Source organism: Asparagus officinalis, chromosome 6 (assembly GCF_001876935.1).
Source record: "Asparagus officinalis chromosome 6, Aspof.V1, whole genome shotgun sequence".
NCBI classification, from domain to species: Eukaryota; Viridiplantae; Streptophyta; class Magnoliopsida; order Asparagales; family Asparagaceae; genus Asparagus; species Asparagus officinalis.
This window is the reverse complement of record NC_033799.1, coordinates 15,030,805-15,046,605: the sequence shown is the minus strand read 5'-3', so window position 1 is coordinate 15,046,605 and position 15,801 is coordinate 15,030,805. Positions and strand designations below refer to the sequence as shown.

Genomic DNA, 15,801 nt, shown 5'->3' with positions numbered 1-15,801 from the left:
CCCCCCCCCCAAAAAAAAAAAGAAAACAAATATGAAGATTAACAGAGAGATGTTAATCAATGTGAGTTGTGCCCTGTTCTAAAACTTTTCTTACTAAGTTATCATTTAATGATATAGTTAACTTGGAAACTCTTAAGACCGCATATTCAGGCAATAAATCATACTTTTCTTCATTGCATGCTATACCATAATATCAAGTAAACTACATTATACACTCAAAAACTTTTGCTCAAGCAACAAATATCATTCTCTTTAATGCACATCATGAAACATTAAAACAGTACGAAGATTCATATAGTAAATCTAGTCCATTACCAACATATATAAGACATATTAAACAAAATGCTAAAAATTAAAAAAACGTAACCTTGGACAGTTTTACATAACCCCCCAAAACTTTTAAAATATCAGCAAACCCCCTTCATTTTAGGGGTTAATAGAAAATCCCCTTTAATTTTAAGATTATTCAGATAACCCCCAAAAGAATGAACCACAATTTTCACTGAAAAAATATTCCCAGGCGTAATTTTATACATCCATGTGAAAAATTGCGTTTAAACAATGTTTGGGGTTTTTTGATAAAATTTTAAAGTTAAAGGGGGATTTCTAATAACCCCTAAAGTAAGTTGTAGGGGATTATCTAATAATCAGAAGTTTAGCCTTAAAAAAAACTTTTCATATACAACCTTAAACATTAAATTAGGCTCTTTGTTTCATAACTGATTTAAACAGTCCTATGTAATAGATCATTGTAATTACTTGCTACTCCAAAAAACTCAAAATGTATCTCATATTTCAATTATGCATGCACTAATATCCACCACTGCAAAATCAGTTACATCTCCCATTCATTTAACCGAGGAAGCAAAGTACCTTTCACAAATATACCATGAATGCCTCGTAAACCATCACCACCACTTCACCCACCTCCTTCACTTCCACCCCTTCTCCTCTCCAACACAATATCAGCTCCAAGTACCGGCCCACACTCAATCCAGAATGTAAACATCTAGCTAACGAAACATAATTTGTATCTTACATTAAAGAGCAAATTTTAATTCATAAGGCTATAGTAAGAAGAAAAATATAATATAACATAAAACTTCTTAAATGTATTTATGATCATTCTCTTTTAGGAATCCAAAACTCATAACTAAAGCTTTTCAACTAATATTTGAAATAGCACTCCTTAGAGTTAATACTTGTTCAACATTTTCACAGGCTTGTTGTAGTACAATCCAACTGCAGTTCTCAAAAACATAAACAAGATCACATACTTATTTTTTTCCCTTACAAAAGAAACATAGAAATATAACTTCAAAAATATAAAACAACCAGATAAACCAATTCTCATTAAAGAATAAAGTAATTTCTTCCTAAGCTCTAATATCCTAATTTTTAAAATTGTTTAAGTAATAAGGACATAAAATACAATGGCGGAACCAGGACCCATTAGGTAGTGGGGGCAAAAAAATTATAAATAAAATATAATAACAGACGTCATTGCTTCAAAGAACTCTTGACATTATGATTGTTTTAAATTTTATCTATGACCTATTTAATACAACTAAATGATTTTTTATATAATTAGAAATAATATACTACTATAAATTGAATATAATAAATGATAACATAGAAATTTAAAAATTTCCACTTAAAAAAGTGTTTTGATTTATTGTGGCCATCGCCAGGCCATTTCCCCCCTATTATGCAACTAAGATTAACCCACTATATCACAATTCACAAGTTCTGCTCTTATGCAAAAGTAATTCTAATAAAATCTTATGCAAAATATTTAGAACATATAAAGCTTAAAGATTGGAGATAATTAGGATTAATTAATGGGTATTTGGATTTAACTATATAGGTCTTATCAAACTAATTGCATTTAGTTAAAAATCCATTATCCATTATATGTAAACATACGGGCCTCTATTTAAAGTACATGTCATTACCATAGAAGTATAACTTATTTAAACTTACAAGTGGGATATAATAAAATTAAATTGTAAATATCATAATAGTTATGTGTCTAAGAGGCCAAGTGGGGGCAAATACTTAGCTAGGGTCTTAATATTAGATTTATTACATAGGGGGGTATCTACCAAAAGGAATTTCTTTTAGTGGGGGTATTTGCCCACACTTGCTTCAACGTGGCTCTGCCACTGATAAAATATAAATAATAAAACAAAAAAAAATCATGTATGTTGTTTAACCAAATCTAAGTTATCTAACCTATGAAAAAGTGTAAATTTAGGCTTTAAGGACATAAAAAAATACTACTCTTCCAGAGCATTTACAAAGCCTAAATATTTTAAGCGTTTTTGCCTTGAAATCCAAAGCTTTACCACAATTTATTTTTAAACCCAAGTAGTTTTATTGATACCTATAAATCCAATGATCCAATCAATTTTGTTTATTTGTCTTTAAACCCAAATCACACAAATACACTTCTTAACTATGTAGTCTAGTCCCCCTAAAAAAATTTTAAGAACCCTATTTTACCCCTCTCTCTCTTTGCCGTTTGAAAATGTTTAGAATTTGTGGAAAACATCTAAAAGTTTTGAATTGTAAAAAAATTCTAAAATTAAAATTTACAGAAAAAACAACAAAAAAAATTAAACTTACATATAGTACATTAAAAATCTATATTACAAACAACACCCTAAAATTTTAGAATTTGCATAAATTCCTTGAAAGTTTTAAAAATGGCAAAATATCCTAAAAAACTCAAAATTTATAAAAATACGCTACAAAGATCAAGAGTTATAAAAATGTGTTTTTTTTTAAATGTTTGTAAAGTTTTGATATTTTTAGGGTTTTTTTGTAACATTTTTTTGCAATTGTTGGTGCTTTCAAGGTGTTTTGTGCAAATTGCAAATTTTTCAAAGGGTGTTTGTGATTTCTATGATTTGGTGTATTGTTTGTAGGTTTGAAATTTTAATGGTGTTTTTTTCTAAAATTTGAATTTTAGCATGTTTTTAACAATTTTCAAAACATTCGGGTTTTTTTGCAATTTTTAAAACTTTAAGGGTGTTTCTAAAAATTCCATTTTTTTTATAACCAGGCAGATTCCAAAAAATTTTGGACATGATTTTAGTTCCAAGATTTCCATTCTACTAAAAGTAAAGCAACATAATATTGGAAGTATAGAATGAAAAGACATAAGTATAGAGCTAAAAAAGGGAAATAAAATTATAGCATGAAAAAACAAGTGTAGTACAAAAAATTAAAACATAATAGGAAAAGACCGAAAATATAGCATGAAAAGACATACATATAACACTAAATACTAAAAGTTAGTAAGAAAAAACATAAGTATAGCAACAAAAAATCAAAGTATTGCAACTTGATCCTATAAGTATATCATCAAAAGACTCAAGTACTGTAACTCAAGCATTAGTAATTCCTACTTGAGATTCAAAATTTGAAAATATGTAAAAAAAATTAAACTAAAATTTTAAGACAAATGCATAAAGTTGTTTGGTTTCTAGGTACAAATAAAACAACTTTTCCCAACTTTATAGAAAACCCTTCTTTAAATTTTTTGTGAACCAAACATAGTTTTAGGAAACCCAATGAAACATTTTAATCGCAAAATTGCCACTATCAGAGTGTTTCCAATTAATTTTTCCAAAAAATGGTGAACCAAATAGCCCCTAAACCTAGCACATCCACACACATGCACATACAATGATGCCATGCTCACGTATAGCATGGGCATTTTGCAGCTAAAAGCTCTGAAAGAGTCTTAGTGATTGCTTTCTACAGTTGATTATAGTTTAGGAATTATCCACTTTACAAAACCAAAAATGAGAGTGCATGAAAAACCAATGAAAGATGAACATTCAGGTATGAATTATGCCACAATCATCTTAATTATTTCGATCCAGAGGCATAAAAGCGTAAAATTAAAACAAAACAGGACCAAAATAAATTTTTTTAGGAAATAATTCCCATAAAATCTCACCATGCAAGCTAGCTGAAGGAGACTCTTCCCTTCATAGTCCACACCCATAACATCATCATCCTCATCTAAAATCTCCAAAAGGAAAGGGAAAACAGACTCGACCATAGAATAAAATCAAAGGAAAAAATGCACAAATCATTTTCAAGCAATCATACCGCAGATGAGATTCTTAATATTGTTACGATAGTGAGGCTTCATACTCGTCTGCAACACAATGCTCTGTCTCGGCCTTGAGCACCTCCTAGTACCTCATTTTAATATTCAACATGTAACGGAAATATGACAGACGTTTTAACATTTTCGAAACTAATCCAATTTGATTTTTGTTTAGCCAATTTTTATGCAAAACCGTGTGGACCACCCATATGGGTTCACCCCTACTCATGAACTTGTGTTACATTACAATTTTATTAATTCAAGAAAAGAAAACATATGATGCATGAGTTAGTACTGAAAGAAGATTTGAGGAATTGGATGATAGAGTGGTTGCAATGGCCATCAATGATGGAGGTGTAGCAGCTGCCCTACCGCGTGTCACGGTGCATGACGGCGAGGGCAGCGACCTCGGAGTTGATAATACGGTTTAAGATTTAGAGAAGAGACATTTGTTTCTTTCTTGATGGTAGATAGAGAGGGAAGAGAGAATATGAGGATTTATAGATTGGTGAATATGGAGTTTATAAGATGGAGAGACGAAGAGGGTTTGCATTCAGTGAGAATTAGTCCATAATTAGGTGTAAATTAAAGTTAATAGAGAGGACTATTATTGAATGACCCTCTTAAGCTTCAAACCTCATGCATTTACCTTTCAATTCCTCATGAAAAGTAAAGCTCATCTCCTTGAAGAAACCAACTAGCTATGAATACATTGAGTTTTTAAAACTTATAATTTCTAGGTTACCTCTTAAATTACTACTATTTCATTGAATTTCTTATTAACTAATTGAATGAGAATGTGAAGGAGGCACTTTTGTGATTACACATGTAATTTAGAGGGCGTTAGTGGAAAAAGTTTTAACATGCTTCACACTTCTAGAATAGTATTAGATGTTTAGAAGTTATGCCTGGCTTTTACCAGGAATTGATCAGTTACTGGGATGAAGTAAATTATCACAATCACCACATCCAAACTTCCATTTTTAGCTACATGACTAGCTAGCTCTGAACACGGAGTCCAATGGCATTAAATTAACAATTACAGTTTCATAAAAGGGAAAAGGGAAGTTAAAGTGAGTCGTAGTATGTTGTAATATGTGATTTGTTGACATAATTTCAATGTTTACCATAAGCTATATATTTGTCCCTTTTAAGTTTTCCCAGTAACTTCAAGAATTCATTTTCAATTTGGAAGAAATAGGTAGAAAAGTGATGCACATGATTGAAACTGGATCTTGTTCGTATAGGAAAAGGATACCTTACATAGGTGCCCATGTTGCATGGTGATATGGCTCAACATGTCTCGTGCAACTTTAACAGCACAAATCGGGCAGACCTGAAACAAATAATAGTAGTAGTACATCACGAAAAAGAATACAATAATAACCTAGAAAGTAAAACTATTTGCATAATATGAGGAACTCCTCGTTTTATTTGGGGGGAGGGGTTGTTTAGGTTCATAGTCAATTCTTGGACATTTAAAAGAATCTTATACTGCACAGGCAAAACTATATCTACTCAATTTCGTCTGTCAACTAATGTTCAGCCTCTATTACCATGGGAAACAAGCAGACAACACATGTATAGGCATGACTTTAGATAAATAAGGATTGAATGAAAGCTGTACATAACAAGATAAAAAAAGATGACGCTCTTTGTCCCAGTTATTCTACTGTCAACATGCCAGGTGGGTAACATCTCCTGCTGATATGTGAAAGAAGTTTCACTACGATGACCCCAATAGATCCAGATCTACTTCTTTCCTGTCTTGTTATCACTTTGCAGTCAATCTGAATCATTATCCAGTTGTTCCAAATAATCCATGCAAAATCTGGGATCATATGCAGGTGTTGCAGACATGTTAGGATTTTATTATGCTTTTCTTAATTGATTTATTTATATGTGTGTCACACATATGATCAGTCTTAAATGATCTTCAAGATCTTTTAAAAAGACAAAAAGATGACGAAGACAAACTCTTTCTTTTGAGAAATCTCCCTACACACGAGTTACAATTGGTATGATCATTACCTTTGTGTATAAGACCCATGTCTTTAGTTTTCTATTGTTCTGCAAATCATAGATTTGATCAATCACGTTATTCTTTCTCAAATCAAAACTCTACATCAAATAAAAAAAAAACCCTAACCCAAATCTTCTTCTCCCATTCGACCAGATTCCTACCCTCTCACCAACTTCTAGCCATTTGATCAACCCTGTCAAAACGTCACCCCTGCCTTAGCAAAGATTCACTGCCACTCTAGTCTCTGCTAGCCTAGCAAATCAAAACTCAACTTCATTAACTCAAATCAAAGCCCTACTGAAGCTCCTCCGACCTTGTCGGTCCTCAATGAATGACCTCGACTATTTTCGACTGCCTATGAGGTGCCCGACATAACCAAACCTCCTTCGTGGAGATGGAGCCACTTCGAGTGATCACATCAATCAGACAATCACCTCTATTTCCTTGTTCATTTGCCTCTTCCAATGCAGGCCAACACAACGTAAACCCACCAGACAATGGCGGATCAGAAAAATTCTCATTGCAGTCCGGACACCAAATATCTATTTATCTAACAATAAAAATATAAATTACAACAATTATAGTACCTAATGGGTCAATATTATTTGGGCTTTTGAGTTTGAATTTTCAGTATTTCGGCTTGGGCCTATCAATTTTCAAACGAGTAAAGTCTAAGAGGCTATTGGGTCAGATTTGGGAGGTGCAAATTGTCTGAATTTGGGGTAAGAGTTCAAATTTACAACGGGTAAAGTGATAAAAAGCAAAACTTTTGGGTGTAGTTGCCCACCCTCAGCACCATGTAAATCCGCCCCTGCCTCGAGACCCCGATCACGTATTGGCTATGATTGTTATCATCACTGTCACGTCCCAAGCCCACGGGCCCATTGGCGCGTGCAAGCTATGGGTCCACGGAGAGCAACTCGTGGGTTGGCTAAATCCACCGTCAAAATACTAGCACTAGTTATTCTTGAGCCTTGGGTTTTTTTCTCTATTTAAATCACTAACACTTCTTCACACTAGTCCATGTGGGACTAAAACGCGGGTGTCACAATCACCCTACCTTACAAAGACGATGTCCTCGTCGTCGACAATTGGCATATCCCAGTGTCACTATCAAGCGATGTGGACTCTAAAGGTGGTTCCTACGAACTCTAGAGGTGGCTCTCATCATATCCATGCGGTGTAGCACTTAGTCCCGTATAGCACTTAGCTCCACACTTCCGACTGGCAACTGCTCTGATACCATTTGTCACGTCCCAGACCCACGGGCCTGTTGGCGCGTGCAAGCATTGGGACCCAGTGAGAGCAACTCAATGTTGACTTAAATCCACCGTCAAAATGCTAGCACTAGTTGTTCTTGGGCCTTGGGCTTCTCTATTTAAGCCACTAACATTTTTCACACTAGTTCATGTGGAACTAAAATGGGGGTATCACAATCATCTCACCTTACAAAGACGACGTCCTCGTCGTCACGACATGATAATTGGCACATCTCAGAATCACTACCAGGCGATGTGAACTCTAGAGGTGGTTCCTACGGACTCTAGAGGTGGCTCCAACCACATCCACATGGTGTAGCACTTAGCCCCATATAGCATTTAGTTTCACACATTCGGTTGATAACTACTCTGATATCATTTTATCACATCCGGGCCCACGGGCCAGTTGACGCATGCAAGCCGTGAAACCCACCAAGAAGGCAAGAACAACTCGATGTTGGCTTAAACTCACCGTTAAAATACTAACACTAATTGTTCTTGGACCTTGGGCTTTTCTCTATTTAAACCATTAACATTTGTTTACACTAGTCCATGTGAGAGTGTAACAACCCAAAAAAAAGGGAAAAAATCTCAATGTTTCTCACCGCCTCACTATGTCCGTGATTTTTTCACCGCCTCACCATGTCAGTAATTTTTACACCGCCTCCCAACAATTTAAAAGAGAAGGAAAGGGGGAAGAATAAGAGGGGGGAAAGAGAAAAATAAAAGAAAAGAAGAAGATAGGGGTAAGGAAAAAAGGGGGGAAAGAAGAGAATATCACCCTAAATTCAATCCAATCAAGGTATAATTCTTCTTCTCATTAGTCTTCTTTTATTTTAGGAATTGATGGGGGCATTTGTTCTTTGATTTCTTAAGGAATTGAAAAAAAAAGAGAGAACAAGCACATATCTGACCGCCGGCAAGGGTCGTCGTCGACTCCAATCGCCGGGGGAGCCTCGCCCTCGGGAGGTTGCTCCGACAGATGAAGCGGCTGCGCTGAGTAGCCGCGGAGGAGGAGAGAGAGACACCGAAGGAAAAAAAAAGAAAGATGAACGGGGGAAGAAGGAAGAGAGAGAGGAGAGAGAAAGAGAAAATTTAGTTAAATAACCAAATTTCTTTAGGACTCCTGAAAGTTTATTAGTTTGTATATATGTCCACAAGATAAAAATGAATGAAAATATTCATGTAGACCCATGTTGCTTTGTTGATTTCTATTAGATCCAAAAGATCCAAGCTCAGTTAGGAATTAAGCTCAAATAATTAATTAGAATCCCATAAGTTGCGTCACACGTTAATAATAAGTTGAAATTATTCGAATAATACCATAAAAATTTTATAGTAAACTGCTCAAATTAGCAAGAAAGCCTACGTGTACCTTATTTATAGATAATTATTATTTGAGTGTACTTGAATATGATTGATTTTAAAGTTTGCAATGCTTGTCCAATAATATGTACTTGTCTTTAATTAATATTAGTCTTATATTTTTATTATAGGTTCAGGTTGATATTTGGAAAGTAGTGTTTTGAGAAAGCTGTACTCATTAGAGGTGAGTTCATTTCCCACTAGTATTTTTTTAATATGAATTTGCATGAGTGCTATATTTGATTTCATTTTGTGCTTGAAAAACAAATAATCTATTATTTTTTGTATATATATAAAGTTAAATGTGATCCGATCTATTTTATTATGGTATAACATATAATATGATTTGATTTCATACAATATATTTAAAAGTAAATTAGATTTCACATAAATGTGATTGGCGGTCACTGTTATAAATAGCGGTAAATAGTCCCGTAATAGAGGCGCTAATAGCGTTAGCGGCCCCTTCTCGCGACGCTATCGCCCGCTACGCTATCGCGCAATAACGGTGACATATTACGGAATATGTCTGTTCACAAAAACGATCAATAGTGTGTCATAACGGTAAATAATGAGTGATTGCATTCGAAATTTTCTTTTTGACTGCGATTTAAAAGCGGTTTGAGACTTATTTTTTTAAAATTAAACTCAACCATTGACCACTGCATTCCACCGTCTCCTGTGATTTTCAGCATACTCCCGCCACCTCTAATAACCTCTGACACCTACCTTGATACTTCCTCTCACATCCTTTACCGTGAGCTCCTCTTAGAGTAGTCCTGTCACCACTAAGCTCTTCTTTTCGAAGATGATGACTTTTTGATTCCTCCAGTCATCTTCGATATTACTTGATGGTCACATGTCTATTTCATGTTTAGGGTCTCTTTAAATCATCCAATATGTACTTTTAGATTTCTTAGATTTTTTTTAATTTTTTTTAGTATTTATAGTCTCTTTAAATCATCCAATATGTACTTTTAGATTTCTTAGATTTTTTTTAATTTTTTTTAGTATTTATACATATCTAAATTAGACGATTTCTTAGATTTTTTTTAATTTTTTTTAGTATTTATACATATCTAAATTAGACCGCTATTTGACTTTGTGTTTTTTACCGCTATTTTACCGCAATAGCCTGAAATAGTCTTAGCGATGTCTCACCGCTACGCGACGCTATCCGTTATCGATAACCTTGTTAGCAGTTTTAGTTTCATGTAAACTCAATTACTTGTGAATAATACTTATTTGAAAGCTTTTGAAGAAAAAAATAATTTGAAGGTGTCGTAACAGTTTGTGGATTCAAAGATTTTCTGACTTAGTATTTGATAAAAATAGAGAAAAGTAAAATCTGTAAACTATTTTAACTGAGATGATGAGGTTTACGCTCGTCCACTCCATTTAAAATATTTGTAATTTTGGTAAGTGAACATACCAATAATATTATTGGCGCAAATGACGCGTTTTGAAATAAAATGATTTGACGAGTGATGTGGTTTTGCAAGCAAACAAATTGATAAGTAATGTGTTTTGAAATCAAATAATTTGACAAAAGATGTGTTTCCGAAATCAAGCTATTTAACAAGCAATTCTTGATGTTTTTAAACCCTCAGAAAGTCCACTATAGAGTGATGTGTTTGTGCTTATCATATGGTTTAAATGCAACTTTATGTGGCCCGTTATGAGTATTTGTGATGTGACCTTCTAGCATTTGTGATGTGGCCCTTTTTTGGGCGTTTGTGATGTGACCGACAGCCTATGACAGAATTAGGTGCATTCTATTCTCGGGAAATGTGCTATGTGATGCCTTTTTGCTATTTCCATGATACTGGGCTATAATTCGTAGTCTTAGTGTGACTTATGAGGTGATTCTTGTATTTCATGAATGTTCTCATCGAGATTTGTGATTTAAGATTGAGTGTGAATCCGAGAAAATAATGATATTTCGGCTTTACACAAATTTAATAGTTCATTTTTTCTTAGTAATTACTTGCTTTCAAAGAGAGTTTGATTTTGGAATATGTTACCACGATTCTGGGATACGTTACGATATATTTAACTTGCACTTTCTTTCTTGAAAATAACAATAGTATGTTATTCTTGGACAATATTTTGCTATTTTTCTAAAATATCCTGTGCCAAGCTTATAATTCACTATTTTTGGGAATTATAAGAACTTTGTTAGATATCTAGGATCTCTAGTGGGAAATGTTCTCACTGAGCTTTAGCTCACTCTGTTGTCTTTAAAATTTTTTTTTCCATATCAGATATAGAAATGTGATAATCCAAAAAAATTTGGTTGTGGGCATGGTTAAGAAGTGCTTATTTGGAAACTTGACTCCAATGGTGTTAAGTTCAGCAAAAAGGGTGTTCTGTGTTATAAACATTTATAACGTTAGTAAGGTTGTGGAATGTAAATAACAATTATAAGTATATATGTATACTTATTTTGAGCTACTATTCCTCAGCAGGTTTATGTATATATTTTGAGTTAAGCTACATGGTATAAAGTATCAGGCTTGACTCATGCACGGGACTTGTCTTGTGCGTGGATCGTTGTCTCCTAACCCGTATTTATGAATTTTTTGCTATAATTTTTAAGGCATGACAGTAAAGCGGATATCAGAGCTGTTGCCAGCCGGAAGTGTGAAACTAAGTGCTACACCGCGTGATGTGGTGGGAGCCACCTCTAGAACCTGTATTAGCCACCTCTAGAATCCACATTGCTTGGTAAGTGACATTGGAATGTACCAATTTTCATGCCATGACAACAAGGAATTAAAAAAAGAGAGAACAAGCACATACCTAACCACCGGAGAGAACAAGCCCTGAAAACTATAGCGAAAAAAAGAATTGAAAAAAACAAGAGAACAAGCACATACCTGACCGTCGGCAAGGGTCGTCGTCAACCCCAATCGCCAGGGGAGCCTCGCCCTTGGGAGGTCGCTCTGACGGCAGTGCATGAAGCGGCTGCGTCGAGTAGCTGCGAAGGAGAGAGAGAGAGAGAGACCGAAGGAAAAAAAGAAAGATGAACGGGGGAAGGAGGAAGAGATAGAGGAGAGAGAAAAAGGAAATTTAGTTAAATAATCAAATTTCTTTGGGACCCTTGAAAGTTTATTAGTTTGTATATAGGTCCACAAAATAAAGAGGAATGAAAATATTCTTGTAGACCCCTGTTGCTTTGTTGATTTCTATCAGATCCAAATTTATCACTCCCCGGGCCCACGGGCCCATTAGCACGTGCAAGCCATGGGACCCACCAAGAACAACTCGATATTGGCTTAAATCCACTGCCAAAATGCTAGTATTAGTTGTTCTTGAACCTTGGGCTTTTCACTATTTAAATCATTAACATTTCTTCACACTAGTCCATGTAGGACTAAAGTAAAAGTATAACAATCACCCCACCTTACAAAGACGATATCCTCATCGTCACGATATGACAATTAGCACATCCCAGTATCACTGTCAGGCGATGTGGACTTTAGAGATGGCTTTCACTGCATCCATGATGTGTAGCACTTAGCCCCGTATAGCACTTAGTCTTGTATAACACTCCGGGCCCACAGGAACTAAAGCGGGGGTGTCACAATCACCTTACCTTACAAAGACAACGTCTTCATCATCACGACATGATAATTAGCACATCCCTGTATCACCGCCAGACGATGTGGACTCTAGAAGTAGCTCCTACGGGCTCTAGATGTGGCTCCTATCGTATCTATGCGGTATAGCACCTAGCCTAGCACTTAGCTCCACACTTCTAGCTAGCAACGGCTCTGATACCATTTGTCACGCCTCAGATCCATGGGCCCGTTGGCGCGTGCAAGCCGTGGGTCCACGGAGAGCAACTCGTGGGTTGGTTAAATGCACCGTCAAGCACTAGTTCTTGGGCCTTGAGCTTTTTCTCTATTTAAACCACTAATATTTCTTCACACTAATCCATGTGGGACTAAAGCGGGGGTGTCACAATCATCACTCAAGTTCTGATGAGATCCTAATTAGACCAGATCAATCCTTCAGAGCCTAAATTTGCTTTGTAAAGTCTTCAAGTGTACAAAATGGTTAATTTGAAGTATCGATTCTACACCTGTCCAGATGAATTCTAAACCCCTATTCGTATGTTGATTGTTAATTTGCATCTCTGTGAAATTGTTCATACTTATGATTGCTTGTTGCTCTAGGTTAGATCTTATTTGGTTGATTATTTATTTCATCATATTGGTTGCACTATCCATCATAGTAGAAATTGGCCTTTATGGTTTTCATCTTCGTTCAGCTGCGTGCATATAGTTTATGCCCAGGATTGCAATCATCCCTTGCTTGATTGATCTATATTTGCACTAGTCATCCCTAGGTCTCTTGTCCCACATCATGAAGTGTGATGTTTTCATGGAAGAGGTTTGTACCATGTATTCTGCTAAGTGCTAACGTAATACCTCCAGACATACTCCCCTGTAATGAGCAATAACAAATACAACAAATCATTGAGGATGGATCACTAGCATAGCTAACCTCAAGCCCAGGTGGATCAAAAACTTACACTTGCTCATTACTTGAAACTTTTATGTACCCATTAATCTCTCTCCCTTCCTTAATGTTAAATTTGCAATTCAGATTCGCATGGAGGAAGGATATTAGATATGAGTTCAATGTCATAAGACAGCCCCTTAACATGATAGGAAAAAGAAGAATAATTTTTCAAAACAGACTCATTCGGATTTTTATTTTTCAAAATCGACCGTTTTTTCTTTTATTTATCAAAACCGACCGGATTTTGTGATTAGCAGGTTAATCACTATCCTAAATAGTCGGGGTTGCCAACCCCGACTATTTAGGAGGGTGTTAAACCCTAATTAAAGGCCTTAATTAGGGTTTAACACCCTCCTAAATAGTCGGGGTTGGCAACCCCGACTATTTAGGATAGTGATTAATCTGCTAATCACAAAATCCGGTCGGTTTTGATAAATAAAAGAAAAAACGGTCGATTTTGAAAAATAAAAAACTAAATGGGTCGATTTTGAAAAATTGTTCGGAAAAAGAATGTTACAAAACAAAGCTCTAATCAAGAAAATAGGGACCATAGGACTAGCAGAAGGAAAAAAAAATAGAAACTACCTATGAGCAAGGCTTATACTCGTAGACCTCTATAGGTAGCAAAGAAACTAGTATTCTCTCATTTATACTAGATAAGAATGCTTTTAAATCCATTCATAACAGCAATATATCTGAGGGTTTTCCCCCTAGGAACCACCTAAAAATAGAGTTATTATATGGAAACCACCTTTCAATTTCAATTTATACATAAATCACCTTTAAAGTTGTTTTTGTTGCAATCAACTATCTCATAGTCAAAATTTTCTCTAAACACTCAAAATTACCCCTAAAAAGCTCATATTTAAGGCACGTGACTTATCATTTTAGTGTTTTATTCTTGTTAGGATACAACTTACGTACCTTAAACTTGAATTTTTAACCTTATTTTATGGTTATTTAGTGAAAATTTGATGGGAGGTGGTTGTTTGCAACAAAAACTAACTTTAAATGCAGTTTATCTATAAATTGAAAATGAGAGGTGGTTTTCATATAATTACCCTATTTTTTTAAGGTTAAGAGGAGCCTACATCTAATAATGATTTGAAATACAGTCATCTTTGTACTAAAACAAGGCCATCTGCAGCTTGCTTTAGCGTTAGATTATTAACACTTAAAGCAACAAACGAAATATTAACTTATAATAATTTTCAATCCACTTAAAGACCAAACTTAAAATCCTCTATCTTCAACAAATGAAAGGCAATTTTTGTGTTGAAATCCGAGTCTCACCGCAACTTTTGACTCCAACCTATGCTCCTCCTCCAAATGATTGCAAATCGACGCCAAGTCCTGATCCTCGTAGCAATAAGGGCAAGCAAAATCCGGCCTAATCTCCTCTTCGACCTCGAAATCATCCATTCCCAATCGATCTAACACAAAATGATGAAGACAAAAAGATCAACCACTTCCAAGTCAATTGAAACCAATCAAATCAAATTAGCTCGAATCGATACAAAATCAAAGGAAAGAAACCTAATTGGGAGTTTTGATGTTGATGGAGGGAGAAATGCCTCTTTGCTGCGGCGAGACGAGCGATCCATAGATCGGAATCCATGTGATCTCTATTTGCTGTTCTCTCTCTCCCCCACTTCTCTTTCTCTCTAAATTTGCCCCTTCTTCTGATTTTATTTTCTCTTGGTGGAGAGACTTCTAAATTTCTAGACTTTTAAGCGTTGAAATTTTTTTGGAGAGAGAGAGATAGAGACGGAGGACAAAATAGAGTTTTTGTGGGTGGTTTTCCCCCGTCTGCTGAGGTAGGAGAAGACATTGTTGTCCTTGCAAATAATCTTTGCACAAATTTTTCAAACCGTCTTATTGAAAACTTAATTGTAAAAATCGACACGTTTTGTACTTACTTTTTAAAATTCGATAGCTGAAACTAGGTCGATTTTGAAAAAAAAAATCATCTGAAACTTCACGGGACTTCAACCCGTAAAGTTTAGTCTTCCGCTAATCCTCCTCTCAAGCATCCATATAAGTTCACGGGACTTAAAGTCCCGTGAACTTTTATTTCAAACTAAACTTCTTGGGACTTGAAGTCCCGAGTCTCAGTCGCTTTTTGAGAGAGCTCTGCTCTCTGGAAAATTGTCCTTACAACTCCACGGGACTTTAAGTCCCGTGGAGTTTGGCAGAGCCTATAAAAGGCCCAGGACCCCACTAGCGATATTCATGCCGTCCACCAAGCTGACCCTCTTAGCCTTCGTCCCAAACCTAGCCTTCTCATCGCCGCCGACTCGCGCCGCAATCGCGCGTCGGCGGGCGCCGAGGCCTACCCGCCAGCCAAGGAGAACCTTCATCACCGCCGTTGATCGATCTCGCCGCTGTCACTGCCGGAGTTCACCGGAAATTAGGGTATCGACAAATTTTAGGTAAAATCTTAAAAAATTATCCTAATTTCTTATATATTCTCACTATTTCATGCTGATTACTTGTAT

General features: G+C 35.6%; 1 protein-coding gene across 1 annotated transcript in view; it reads right to left on the bottom strand.

The window, feature by feature from the left end:
- The window catches only part of LOC109844295 (protein DEHYDRATION-INDUCED 19-like), a 20,139-nt gene extending 5,004 nt beyond the window's left edge, over window positions 1–15,135 (bottom strand). Inside the window, exons 1-3 of the mRNA XM_020413280.1 lie at window positions 14,840–15,135; window positions 14,597–14,736; window positions 5,385–5,462 (exon numbers count right to left, since the gene is read on the bottom strand). Of these exons, the coding sequence (XP_020268869.1) occupies window positions 5,385–5,462; window positions 14,597–14,736; window positions 14,840–14,921 (300 nt within the window). The 5' untranslated portion in view covers window positions 14,922–15,135. The remainder of the gene's footprint in view (window positions 1–5,384; window positions 5,463–14,596; window positions 14,737–14,839) is intronic.